Genomic DNA, 15,386 nt, shown 5'->3' with positions numbered 1-15,386 from the left:
GTAACTATGCTCCCAACACTGTCTGAAAGCCGGTTCAATATTGCATGAGTACAGACCCAACTGTCAGTCAAGTGTCGGGAGTGTGGATACCGCCACTGACAGCCGGGTCAACATTGCATCAGTACAGACCCAACTGTCAGTTAATGGTCGGGAGTGTGGATACCGCCACTGACAGCTGGGTCAACATTGCATCAGTACAGACCCAACTGTCAGTCAAGTGTTGGGAGTGTGGATACCGCCACTGACAGCCTGCTCAACATTGCATCAGTACAGACCCAACTGTCAGTCAAGTGTTGGGAGTGTGGATACCGCCACTCACTCACTATGTAATAAGCAGTGACTGAAATCGCACCGGCTGCACATTTATGAATTAAAACACAAGACTATCGGGAGGAATAAAGGTTATTTCCTCCTGGCAGTGGGGTTCTAAGTGTGGTGGCCGCACATCGTCAGAACGCTACTACCTGCAGATTAACCCCATATCTGTAGGTCAAATGCATTTTCACATGACACATTCTTCTTCAAGAAAAGATTTAGTTAAAACATGATTTAGTGATGTATTAAAGGTAGAAATAATTACAATGAAACACAAACCATGGTGTTTGACCAGCTTAGAATACAATAGTTTTTGGCAATTTACTATTATTAACAGTCTATTAAATACCGTCACTTAATGCTCAGAATTGTGCATGGTGATTTTGTATGATTTGAAAAATGCTTCTATCTTATCAATACCAACTTAACATAAACAAAATGTAGCTCTAAATACAGCGGAGACGAGAACAACTCAAGTGATGACTTCTGCAATATGTCCTGGTATGAAATCACAGACTCCCAATGTACTTCTTGCACGCTTCAATGGTGAATCTGTAAGACCCATTTCACACATTAGTTTTTTGCCATCAGTCACAATCCGTTGGCTCGATGGATCCATCACAGATTGTGGAAAAACTGATGCGCTGGATCAGTTTTTCGACGGATCCAACTAGCGGATCCGGTGAAAAAACAGATCCGTCGCATCAGTTTTTTCATCCGCTTCTTCCGTTTTTTCGACGGATCAGTTTTTTAAAAATGCCCAATGGGAGGCTCCCAAATGTTATTGGCTACTGAAAACCTATATATACAGTGTTTTATACCCCATCTTTGACAGGTTGTAGAACAGGTGGCAAAAATGGAAGGTGTGATTGCGAACATTGTGAAGATCTATGTGGATTTTACTTTTGAGGTGAATCATTTGGAAGCGATTATTCTTGAAAAGGAGCAAGAAAGACAGCGTATTATGCATCTGCCCCGGCGTCGTTGTCGGATCCACCAAAACATAGCACTGAGAATGACACGTGGGGTGTATTCTACACAGAGATTTGTATTCTACAAAGAGTTACACAGCTCTTTATTGAAATACAAGGACAGTAATGAAAAAAAAAATAGCTTGCCCGGACACTGCAACTCCCGCTGGCTGGACTCACGCTGGCTGGCTTGCTTGCTGGGACATTGATGAGTGAAGTCCTACCTGACAGGTTTATATACTTTTCCTAATTGGGGGTTGACTGGTTAATTTGAAACAAAATAATAAATTGTAGCATGCTCAGTTAAAAAAAACAGAATCCATCGCCGGATTCCGTCATTTGACGGATTACGACGGATCCAGTGCCCATAGGCTTCCATGCTACCAAACGATGGACAGTGACGGATCCGTTGCTGCCCGATTTTTCGACAGACAAATAATGTTACTTTGTCCATCGTCTTCATCCGCCGGACAAACAATTTTCGATGGATCCGTTGAACGACGGATGAAACGTGAGGCCATCCATTGCAATCCGTCACTAATACAAGTTGATGAGCAAAAAACAGATCCAGCAACATGTCGCCAGAACTGTTTTTTTCAAAATTCTACGGATTTTGACTGACATCAAAAAACTGATGTGAAAGGGGCCTTATCTGTCTCTGAATGTCTATGGATTACTAGAAGTTTGGAAAGACTATTGGTACTAATTGATGCAAAACCAGTGAATAGATTAACTTTCTGGAGTTGTACCCCTTCAGAAAACTTTGTGCTATAAAAAACAAAACTATTACTAATCCTCCATATCTCCGCAGATGCCGCACTCTCTTTTTTTGGCTGCTGTGATGACCCAGAGGAGGTAAGTAATAGTTTGGGTGTTTTTTATAACTAATTCAGCCTATTGTAGAAAGGTGAATATATTGAAAGCGTACACTTTTTGTACTGAATGCCACTGATAATGTTGTCTATATGGATTACTTAGAAAGTTGATAGGTATGAAAATTTCCAGGACAGCTTTATGATTTTGTTGTTAGGGTTAGGTAGGATGCCACAGTCCTTGAAGAAGAACTCCACATCTGTTACGATAGGCCGTGTAGTGAATCAGCTGTTGCGTATTATTAGCCACTGAGCAAAAAATTCAAAATGAGATAATGGGTAGCAACCTTTCACTTACTCCGGAAATATGTTTAAAATTTAACTTTTAATAAATCCACTAAAATGTGATATTTAATCACAAGGGACAGACACTAAACACAGAAAAAAGAAGAAAATGGCCCTCCTGTTTCGTCATAGGATATGTATAGGCCAAAAGCAAATATGACTAACACCGCCACTGCAATAGGACTTTTGTGACCATAGTCATAGGTGCCACTTAAATTAAAGTCCACTATCAGTAAAGCAACAGATTAGTCTTACCTCGTTTTATACTAGTAAAACGGATTGGTCTCACCAAATTCGTATGGGTGCCATTCTTTAAATCACTGGGGTCAATTGAATACCCCTTTATAAGATCAGGTGTACCTCCAGGTGCACCTGATCTTATAAAGGGGTACTCAATTGACCCCAGTGATTTAAAGAATGGCACCCATACGAATTTGGTGAGACCAATCCGTTTTACTAGTATAAAACGAGGTAAGACTAATCTGTTGCTTTACTGATAGTGGACTTTAATTTAAGTGGCACCTATGACTATAGTCACAAAAGTCCTATTGCAGTGGCGGTGTTAGTCGTATTTGCTTTTGGCCTATACATATCCTATGATGAAACAGGAGGGCCATTTTCTTCTTTTTTCTGTGTTTAGTGTCTGTCCCTTGTGATTAAATATCACATTTTAGTGGATTTATTAAAAGTTAAATTTTAAACATATTTCCGGAGTAAGTGAAAGGTTGCTACCCATTGAATCAGGTGTTGCCCAGCACAATGAAGGGCTTTTTGTAAAAGAAACAATAAAAGATTGAAGAATCTCAGCATTGCTGCAGTTTTTGACTGTTGTATGTGAATGCAGTTTACTATGTACGGTACTATATATAACTCTACTTATCAATAAAGCTTGTCCAGATGTCCATTTTCTACATAAATGAATGCTATATAAACTAACATAGTTGTACGGAATATTTTCTCTGATTGTACCTTATACCTAGAAAATAAATATGTGTATATTTGTGAAGAAAAGCACATGTAAGTGCATGAGAATATGGCAGAGTCACCGAGGTTTTCTTAGGCAAAGCCACTCCAGAAAAAAACAGTGGACTTTTTCCTGAAGCGGCTTAGGCTATGTTCACACACTGCATCTTTTCTAACCACAAAGATGCAGCGTTTTTGGCCCCAATAAACGCACAAAAAATGCACCCGTGGAAAAAATGCATCAAAAAATGAGTGAATTTTTTTACGCGTTTTGAAGAGTTTTTAACTTATTTTGCCCAATGTGTTTTTTAGGTCAAATCTATTGACTGGAAGGACTCAAAAACTATGGAAAACGCAAAAAGAATTGACATGCTGCATCTTCAAAAATGTAGCCAAGATGCAGCCAAAAAAAGATGCCCAGTGTGGATAGCAAAATTGAAATCTCATAGACTTTGCTGGGAGAAGGAAATGCATGCATTTCGGTGCATCTTTGTGACCTCAAAAATGCACCAAAAATGCAGTAAAAGATGCAGTGTCTGAACATAGCTTTAAAGGGAACCTGTCACCAGGTTTTTCGCTTATACGTTATGGCCACCACCAGTAAGCTCTTATATACAGCATTCTAGAATACTATATATAAGAGCCCAGGTCGATCTGGATAACATAACACAGACCTTTATTATATTCACCTGGGAGGGCAGTCCGGTCCGGTGCCTCCTCCATCTTGTGCTGTCACCATCCCATTCCAAACCCCGTGTGGCTGACATGTCCTACATCATCCACACAGACGCTGCCATTAAACTCCTGCGCATGGGCATTTTGATCTGGCCTGCCAAGCGCAGATCAAAGGTGTAGTACACATGCACAGGTGGCCTTCGACCTCTCCTTGCGCCTGCGCATTACAGTACTTTGCTCTGCTGTCAGCAGGCTAGATCAAAGTGTGGATGAGCACAATGGAGGCCTCTGTGTGGATGACATAAGAAGCATCATCCACACGTGGCTGGGAAGGAGGATGGCGACTGGAAAAGTTAGAGGAGGCGCCGGACTGTGATCAGCGACGCCCATTGGATCCGACCACCCCTAGGTAAGTATAAAAAAGGTCTTTTTAACGTTCTACAGAGCGGCCTGGGCACTTATATACAGTATTCTAGAATGCTGTATATAAGAGCTCACTGGTGGTGGCTGCAGCTTATAAGAGAAAAACCTGGTGACAGGTTCCCTTTAACACCATTATTTTTGCAGCAGCTCTGCCACCGGTGTATTTTTTCTGCATTTGACCTATCAAAAGGGTGTGACTTTCTAGTAAAAGCCACCCAAAGAATGAACACGCTAGTTCTTTTAACCAATTCACGATTTCAGAACCCGGAAAACTTAAAAGAACTAACAAAAGACTGCATAAGTCATTTTTACATTGCTGTGCATTGTTTATTTTGGTTGTTTCACAGCACTTCTTCAGGCAGGTTCCATGCGGAATATGCTTGAAATAAATGTGTATACAAACCATAAGACTTTAGGTGGCAAAAACCTAGGGACAGACTCCCTAAGGGAGGAGGCTACAAATGCAGTATTCTTACAGCCAGACACAAGAAAATGAGGAGAGGGACATGGCTGATCTTTAGGGATATAGTCTTCAAAATGTATATATAATTGTAATCTAACATAGTAGAACATCAATTGAAATAAATGGAGAAAGTGTTTAGATATTTTTTCAACTATTTATGCACTGTTTATTGTTCCTTTAACTAAGGTATATAATTGTAAAGCGTTGCGGAATATGTTGGCGCAATATAAACAAAAATTATTTTTTATATTTATATTATACATATACAGTATATATACTGTGTGTGTGTGTGTGTATATATATATATATATATATATATATATATATACATATAAATTATTGAATGTTCTCAGTGAGAGGAACAATATTATAATCTTGGGATACCTTTTAATGGCTAACTGAAATAAAATAAAGTGATGTTACAAAGCAAGCTTTCGAGACATCTCAGGTCCCTTATGGCCCATTACAAAATCTGAGGAGTCTATTCCAGAGATTCACCAGACCTCTGATCCTACATGGATATTGGGACAATAAAACTCTCACACCACTAATCAAAGCTAATTAAGGATTCACTTTCTAAGCTTAGTGTTTATTTAAATGTCTTTTATTATGCCATCCCTCTGCTCTGTTTGTGAATAAATTTCTTCAGATATTTTGTCATACCATGCCTGAGGAAAAGACCTGAGATGTCTCGAAAGCTCGCTCTGTAACATCAATTTAGTTTATTTTAGTTAGCCATTAAAAGGTATCACAAGATTATAATTTTGTTTCTCTCACTGAGAACATTCAATAATTTTTCAACTGGCTAATATGGTACGAAAACCTTTTCACTTGAAACTATATATATGTATATATATATATATATATATATATATATATATATATGTACACATATACGAGGGGCTACTGATAAGTCTTTAGCTTTGTGATTTTTTTTTGTTTCTATGGTAACAAATGTTATATCCCATGAAAGCCTTATGTGTCTAATATATGTCTTCAAAATTCAAAAGTGTTTGTTCCATATGGCAACAGTTACATAGTTACTTAGGTTGAAAAAAGACCTAGGTCCATCTAGTTCAACCTTCCTCCACCAGTTGTACATTTAGTCACTAAGTCATTTATAACCAACAATGTTTTGTGTACTGAGGAAATCATCCAGCCCTTTTTTAAAAGCTGTTATAGTATCTGCCATTACTACCTCTTGTGGTAGGGCATTCCACAGTCTGACCGCTCTAACTGTAAAGAATCCTTTCCTATTTAGGTGTCTACAAATGTATGTGGGGAAACAAAATAGCGGAGACTAATGCGATATTCACAGCAAGTGAGAGCAGAGGAGTGATAAAATGATTGTTTCAGCAAGGAAAGTCCGTGAAGGATATTCATGGTGATATGTCGCAGACATTGGGGGGGATCAATGCCCTTCATATACCACAGTTAAGAACTGGATTGCTAAATTTAAATCGGGCCACTTCTGCACCAATGATGAGGAATGTCCCGGACGACCGAGAGTTGGTGTTCTATAGATTGTCGTTGCTGTGCACAACCTCATACTGGAGAATGAACGAATTTCAGCTAAAGCAATAGCTGACATCATGCGGATTTCTCATGAACGTGTTTGCATCATTATTATCCATGAACATTTGGACATGAGGAAACTATCTGCACAGTGGGTTCTCAAATGTTTGACAACAGATCAAAGAAGCGTGCGAGTGAAAACGTCCCAGCCTATTTGTCAGCATTTCTGCACTGATAAGAACTTCCTGGATCGACTGGTCACTATGGATGAGACCTGGATTTAATTGTATGACCCTGAAAACAAGGGACAGTGAAAAGATTGGAGGCACAATGGTTGTTGTCTTCATCCAAAGAGGTTCAGGGTGAAAAAATCAGCCACTAAGGTGATGGGGTCTGTGTTCTGGGATAAGGAGGGTGTGCTGCTAGTGGACTACCTTAAAAAGGGTTCCACCATCAATGCAAGATATTACATTGAACTTTTGGACCAATTGAAGACCGCTCTGAAGGTCAAAAGGTGCGGCAAGCTCTCTAAAGGAATCTTGTACCTGCAAGACAACGCCTCCACTCACACTGCACAAGCGACCACAGCAAAACTAGCACAGCTGGGCTTCCAGTTTGTTGACCTCCCACCTTATTCACCAGATCTAGCTCCCTCCAACTATCATCTGTTTTCAAACCTAAAGAAACACCTCAAGTGTACAAAATTTCACACCATTTCTGATGCCATGGCTACGGATGCCTAGTTTGAGGCACAAATGAAATTTTTTGCTTGGCTTACAGAACTTGGAATACTGATGTAAGAAGTGTTGACATCAGTGGAGAGTATGTGGAATAAATGTAAAGTTTCATCATCCTACTTCTTTCTGGGTAAAGCCAAAGACTTATCAGCAGCCCCTCGTATACATAAATGCAGCGGGTGAAATAAATATTAAACACGACACCAATTTTTTAAGTAAATATATTTCTAAATTAGCTATTGACATGACTTTCTCATCAGATGTTTATAGCAGCCCATCCGATCCACACAGGCAAAAAAATCAGATGAGACCAGAAATTAACTCTTTGAATGTCATACAACACATCATGTTTGAAGGCCTTTAACATCATAATAACAGTGAAGTTTGGAGGTGGGAACATCATGGTGTGGGGCTGTTTTTCAGCATTTGTAACTGGAAAACTTTACAAAATTGAAGGAACAATAAATGGATAAAGGAATCGAGAAATTCTTGGTAAAAATCTGCTGCAATCCACCCGGATGATGAAGTTGAAATGAGAGTGGAAATATCAGCAAAACAATGATCCCAAACACACAGCCAAGAAAAGTCACAAATGGTTCCAAAAAAAAGAAAATAAAGCTGCTAGAATGGCCCAGCCAATCACCTGACCTGAATCCAATAGAAAATGTATGGAAGTAACCAAAGCTCAGCATTCATAGAAGGAGCCCATGGGACCTTTAGGATTTGATTGTTTGTGTGGAAGAATCATCTTAAATCACACCTGAGCAATGCATGGGACTAGTTTCTTTATACAGGAGGCATAGCTGACATTACTAACAAAGGCTTTTTTACAACAAATTAATTAAATCTCAGAAAGCATGTTCAGTACTTTTCCCTATTCCATTTCTCATTATTACACATAACCTAATTTATGGACACCTATGGTTTGATGTCTTTGCATGAGTGGGTCAGATGGGTTGTTCCCAACATTTGGTAAGAAATTCATGTCATTAGCACCTTTAGAAGTATATTTACTTACAAAATTGGTGATGTGTTTAGTTCAGTACTTACTTCACCTGCTGTATCTATATATATATATATATATATATATATATATATATATATATATATATATATATATATATAAAATAAATATATACAGTATATAAATATAAGTATACATCTTCACTGTATTGCTTACACACTCATTCAGGGAGGACGCAAACAATAAAGTGCACCTCCTGTTATGCAAAGAAATAACTTCAATGCTTTAGACTGTACTGTAAGTTTTTTCTAAAGCCCTTTTATTTCAGGTTTTGCCCTTAGCAGCATAAGCTCTGCTGTTTACGAAGTTTTTGTCTCCAATGCCATAGAATGTGAATATACAGTGCTGTGGACGGAAACATAGGGGACAGTGCAGACAATGGCTGATCCATGCTTGTATTAGGGGGGGGGAAACAAAAGGAAGTGATTTTAATAGAAAATGATTATGGTGCAATATCCTGTAGTTAGGCATAATATGTCTACATAGCTGGAGGTACATTTTAAAGGTTCAATATCCCCATCTATTCTACTACCACTTCTGTAACTATCATAAAACAATATCACTTGTAAATATAACTCAAAAATGTACAAATATACTTGTAATATACAGAAATAATGTCATTGCTTTAACTACTAATACCAAGAATGTCACATATTGTGCAGCTAAGAAAATTCTCTGGACGATCTGGCAGAGAACCACTATATATATATGAATCATGACTGCTGGCATTGAAACCAAGTGAACAACTGTATTCTATTTAAAGCTCTGAAAACTACATCCATGTGAACGTTGGGATGAGAACAAGCAGCAGACGAGAGGATGAAATTACATCCTCTCCTCTTTCCATATAATGTATTTAGCACATTTCAGAACCACACTCTGTAACTTAGCTAATATTTTCATGAGCCAACTACTGTGTATTTGGTCTTAGGCAAACAACAAATAATGTTAAGTGACTAAACAAAGTACAGTACCAATTGACAAATGCACATTAAACTTCCTGGAAAATTTACTTCCAAAACTGCAAATGATTGGGTCCTCTATTATATGTGAAGAGTTTTATTTCTGAAACCTTGAAGAAGTCCTAACATGACTAGGTTACTTTGTATGGACAACAATAGTGTGCCCAACTAAGAGAAACAGCATTCCTGCCAACAGAGAAAAAAATATTCCAAATGGTGCCAACATGAAGGACCAGCCATAGCGAATGTCCACCGTGAAACCTGGGCAATCCTCTTGTTTCATGTCCTGGTAACTCCTCACATCAGACACGCTCTGAACCCAGATGACATGCATCACCACCACAAAAGAGAAAAAGATACCTGGAAAAAAACAAACATAGTTTGAGTTATTTTGTAATATATTGATATGTCTCTGATATGTTGCTCTGTTATTATTTGCGCCTTGTCTTTCACACACTGTTGTTGTAAATATGATTTTTTTTTTATTTTTATTTTAAAAAAAAGAAGGAAAGTGGTGAAAACTATAAAGTATAAACTACACTTCTCATCATTGAACTTGTAACACCAAAAAGGAAAAGTCGTGGATTTTAAGATATCACAGGAATTATAAACATGACAAATAAGATGCAAATGATGAAAAAATGAACATAAAAGTATCAAAACAACTCAATTTAAGCAGTATTAAGTAAGCCACATACAGAAATATTCAACGTTACACGCCTCGGCTGCCATCAATCAGGTTATTAATTGTTGTCTGAGGAATGTGCTGACATGCTGAATGCACTTGGGCGTGAAAATCATCAAGATCTGCTGCTGGCAGCTCCCTTTCAAATTGCTGACCAATGATGTCCCAATGTCTGGGGCACTATGGAGAAATGGTAGTTAGATTTTATGAACCTGTAAAGTACATAGTGACATTAGTAAGTTAAAGCGAACCTGTCCCTAGATTTGTGCTGCCAAAACCTCTGTCGACATAAATCAGAACCTGGCTGAACAATTATTTCATGTCTTGAAAAGCCAGCCGAGAGACGTGACTTGTCCAGCTGGCCTCCCTCCACCACAGGATGGATTCACTTTTGGACTAGAAAAGAAAGTGTTGCAAGCTATGCTATTCTTGCCATCAAAAGTGACAGAATGTGAGCCTTAGGCTTTCTTCACACATCAGTGTACTCGGTACAAGTGCTATCAGTATGCAGTCCATTGCATTTGTCGCCTATGTGTTAGTGCACTTGAGTGATTTTACCCAGAGACCAAAAATCTAAGCATGCACTAGATTGATCCTTTTATGGACCACAATATTGCATGCAATAGCAGGCAGTGTGTGTATGGTCAATCACACAAACTCAGACAGCTGCAATAATTTGAGCGTTTTAAGCTCTTCAAGACTGCTAAGCTGGTTATGCAATTATTTATCTTCTTTTCTACAGTATATAGTTGCATATTTGTCACGCAGTGACTACCAAGTTTCCGTGCAGAAATAAAGGAACCCCAGTGAGCGCCGCAACAAACAGGGCACATTGGGAACACGATACAACAGTAGGCCTGGCACTAGGTAGAGGGGAGTGAAGTCACCTCCTACACTCACCTGAGGCTCATCCCTTCAGTCCCTAATGTCCCTATGTGGGTTCTTTCACCCCATCGTGGTTCATGTGCCTACGCCCTCACTTGCCCTGAACTCACCCTGGCTAGTGAGGAGGCCAGTGAGAGAACTAATCTCACCACTTCGATAATCCAACACACGGATAGGAATACGGATGGGGGAAATAGTCACAAAAAGGAAAACACTCCAAGCAACTCCAATGGGGCTAACACCATAGCTGCAATTGTCACAAAACTTCAGCTACTTCTAGAGAGTGGTTTCTTCTAAAGGGGTCAGAAAAAGAATAACGAGATTCTATAACCCGCATCAGATGTCAAGACATGTGACTGTTTATAGTGAAGGGTAGTAGTCACAAAGAGTTGCACCTGGGATTAAGGCTCCAAAGGATAACCAGATAAGAAAGAGTCCTTAATCCTTAAAGTGAGAAAAGAAAGCAAATGCATTTCAACATCAGCTGCAGACCTGCACACAATAAAGGGCTGTGACCTCCTGGTCCAAGACTCACCAGAGGTCCCTACAAAGCAAGGCATACCCATGACAGTAATTAGACATTTACCATTCATGGTTAGGAAAGCTAGGTGGCATCTTCTGTGGTGGCTGCCACCTTGTGTAATCAGATATACAATAACTGTAATTTCTACTATTAGAGATTCAGTGTCTAGATTGATTAATATTATTCTGCAAATTGCTGGAGAGTGTTTGTTAAAAATTCCAACTGATAGTTATGTTATACCAGAAAACAATATGGAAGCATGAAAAACTGCATATTTGACTTATATATTAAATCTCACACATAAAGGAATAAATGAGTATCTAAGGGCGCCGCTAACAAACAAAATGTGTGTTTAGTTATATGTGTTTTCTGAAGCACATAAATATGAATGTGTCCGTGAACAACCCTTTGATACAATATTCTTGAAGTTTAATACCATCACTATTAATTAAAATTGATATTTAGAAGAAAGCAATCAACTGTACGTTTTGAACAGACATTACAGAGGAAGTGTAAAATATTTGGAGGGGGGTAGAAATCTTTAATTAGGATGGCTTTTAAGTAAATTTCTTTTCATATGTATTTGCAAAATTCCTTCTTTAAGAAAAAAAATAAAAAAAATACATCACTAACTGCAAAGGTTTTCTTCCTGTCAAGACATTGCTAGTGGAAACATGTCTAATGAGCTGAGACCCCAAAAAGATGTTGACATTTGATTAAAAAGGCCTAAGATGTAAACAGATAATTCATTAATGATCTTTCATGAAATGTTAAAGACTTTAATAAAGTAATGAGAGTGAACTTTAAGTCCTCAGTTTTAAAATCAATGTGTCACTTTCTGCTCTGTTTAGTTTCAAGGCATTTATATTTCATGAGTCTCTAATGTACGTAGTGACATTGGTAAGTTAAGCAAATATTCAAGAAAGGCATTTCTGTTCACTATAACATCCCCAAAAAACAACAATTATAAAGTGAAGTAAGAACAAACAAATCACAAAATAATAAGTCTAGATTGTTCTTACAATAGACTTTATATTCCTTGACTTTAACATAACACTTCTGTAAAAAATTATCTATTAAACATTAAAAACTCCAGTAAATCACTCTAAAGTCTATGTGCAAACAGAGTTTTTCGAGGCGTTTTTAGAGTAGAAATTGAGTGGAAACTTTCCAAATCCTGCTCTAAATCATAAAACTCCTAAAAACGTATATTTTCTGTCCCAATGGATATGAATACAGAGTATTTTTAGTTTTTGGAGAGGATGCACCAATTTGTTTTAGGAGGATTTGGAGAATTTCTGCTTAGTTTCTTCTTTGTAAACTTTTTGGAAAACCTATGCAAAAACAGTCAAAAGTATGAACATTAGCAATTCTATGTAAAACTGACTTGATGTGCAGGTGTTTAGGTTCATGAACATCTTTTAATTACTTTAGGTTTCTAAAAACACTAATCGGTTCAAAGAAGTGACGTCCATTCTACTGGCATTTTTTACTCAGAAGAAACTTTGTACTTCATAATACAAGTCAATCAGAAAGCTCAAAAGATGTATGGAAGACAACTGGATGTTTTGGGGGGCATTTTGCTATCGCTTTTTGTTAAAAAATGTTAGCTTTTTTTAATTATTCAGAGGAGTGAAAAAACATACTGCGAAATGACAGTAAAATCGACTTCATAAAAACCATGGGAAAACCTAGAAAAAAAACTGACAGTGACTAACACCATGCGAAAAATGCTCAGGAAACGATAGAAAAAATGGCATCAAAGATGCTTTAGGAAAAAAAATTCTAGTGTTTCTTAAAGCATCTTCTGCTTGCAACATTTGTTAGTTTTCGTGACTGTAAACATATGAATCCTCTCATCACATGCACTGTGCACCATGACTATTCGCTGGTTTCATAAACCTTAGGGCTACAGACTGCAGCCCCCAGCTGTGTGCTTATCTTATATATCTTATGTGGCTTTTTTAATTATTTAAATAAATAATTTATAAAAAAACACCATGGGGGTCCCCAATACTGATACCCAACTGTGATAAAGCAGACAGCTGGAGGCTAGTATTCTCAGGCTGCGAGGACCCATGGTTATTGGCCCCCAGCCTAAAAATAGCAACCTGCAGCTGCACAGAAATGTAGCATACATTAGATGCGACAATCCCGGCACTTTACCCGGCTCATCCTGATTGCACTGGTGCGGTTGCAATCAGGGTAATCAAAAGGGTTAATGACAGCTTAGAGCTGCCACTAAGCCCTAGAATAGTAATGAGAGGCATCTATGAGAGCCCCAAATTACTAATTTGTAAGTATAAAGAAAAAAACACAAACATTGAAAAATCCTTTATTTTAAATAAAATACAAAAAAATCCACCCTCTCATTGCAATTTATTAACCCCAAACACCCAGTTCTGACGTAATCCATACAATGTCCCATGACGGTTCCAGCTCTACTACATACTGAAGTCATAGTGCGTTGACACAGAACATATCCGCACCCTGTGGCTTCAGTCAGAGACTGACTGAGCCGCAGCTGTGAGTGGTGACATCACTCAGTTTATCTGCGGTCACAGCTGGAGGTTCCCATGGTACCTCACCTGTGACTGCAGGTATACTGACCTCAGGTGATCTCACTAAACTCAGTGACCTCCCCTCAGGTGAACTGTGTTCACCAGACCTGCATTTACTGGCAGAAAAAAGGGGGTTTTTGCCAAGAAATGCAGATATATTGCTGAAATTTATACACCATATTCCTTCACCAAATCTGCATCTCCTGGCAAAAAAGCGAATCAAAACACAATGCGGTTTTAATGCAGTATTCATCCGATTTTTTTGCAATGAGATGCAGATTTGGTGCAGGAATATGACGTACAAACTTCAGCACCAAAACTGCATCTTTTGGCAAAAAAATACGCAAAAACAGTTTTGACGCTGTTTTGGTGTAGTTTTCTGCCAGGAGATGCAAATTTGATGCTGAAATGTCTGCACCAGATTACTTGACCAAATTTGCATTTCCTGTCAGAAAACCCCACCAAAACAGATTCAAACCAAACCAAAAGATGCAGATTTGGTGATGAAATTTGTATACCATAATCATGCACCAAATCTGTATCTCCTGGAAAAGAATTAGCATCAAAACTGCAGCATGTTTTCATGTGTTTTTTTTGCCAGAAGATGCAGATTTGGTGAAGGAATGTGGTGTGTAAATTTCAGCACTTAAACTGCATCTCTTGGCGAAAAAACAGTTTTCTTCCAGGAGATGTAGGCCTCTGAACTCAGTTCACCTAAGGTGAGGTCACTAAGTTCAATGAGGGTATCACAATATAGGAGAACCCTATGCCAATTTTTGAATTTATTTATTTTCACACAACTGCAGACACACAGACAGCGCGTGTGATTCCAAGAAGACAGAGATGCTGTCCCGCAGGGTGGGGGCGCAGTCTGACTGCCAGTAGGCGAGCAAAGCAGTGAATTTGTATGAGGGTAATAATCAGCCCCAAAAGTAGTGTTACAGCTGTGCAGGAGACTCGGTAGTATAACACTCCTGCTTTATTCCCTACTGTCTTTCTTTTTCCTTTATTTGTTTTATTATCCAGATGGCCAAATTCAGGTAGTTACATGGAGTTGCTTGAGAACTTCGTATCTGGGGTTGGTGCATGGATACTTGGTATCTGGCACGGATCCCAAATTTTACAGTCCAGGTTAGCCCATCCCTAGTAGCCAAGTATAGCCATAGGTTATATACTGTATGTTCAAAATAGTATGATACAACATGAAGAGTGAATCTCAAAATTGCCATAGACATGTACGATTAAGCACAGATATAAAGTCAGGTCATAAACCAAAATGCCCTATAAGGGATTTGTCCCAAAGACAAAAATATTAGCTAAGTCTATGTCAAAATTAGAAAAACTCACACTGAGTAGATATCAGCATAGCTATGCATCACCACTTCCCCAATGCTTGTTTCAGGGGAACTTCATCAACTTGTGTGTGTTGGGGAGGAGGGGGACGGCTTTTACACTGCCGTGAGCCAATCAGATGTAGTAATAACTTGTAGCAGGCAATGGCAGTTAGGGACAAAGGTCGATTGTGGT

The 15,386-nt window shown here is 38.5% G+C and overlaps 1 protein-coding gene across 1 annotated transcript in view; it reads right to left on the bottom strand.

The window, feature by feature from the left end:
* Positions 1 to 4,577: 4,577 nt before the first annotated feature.
* Positions 4,578 to 15,386, bottom strand: part of TMEM182 (transmembrane protein 182) — a 68,128-nt gene continuing 57,319 nt past the window's right edge. Inside the window, exon 5 of the mRNA XM_075336485.1 lies at positions 4,578 to 9,565. Within this exon, the coding sequence (XP_075192600.1) occupies positions 9,342 to 9,565 (224 nt within the window). The 3' untranslated portion in view covers positions 4,578 to 9,341. The remainder of the gene's footprint in view (positions 9,566 to 15,386) is intronic.

Source organism: Anomaloglossus baeobatrachus, chromosome 2 (assembly GCF_048569485.1).
Source record: "Anomaloglossus baeobatrachus isolate aAnoBae1 chromosome 2, aAnoBae1.hap1, whole genome shotgun sequence".
NCBI lineage: Eukaryota > Metazoa > Chordata > Amphibia > Anura > Aromobatidae > Anomaloglossus > Anomaloglossus baeobatrachus.
The sequence above is the reverse complement of the archived record's forward strand: the minus strand, read 5'-3'. Positions and strand labels throughout refer to the sequence as shown.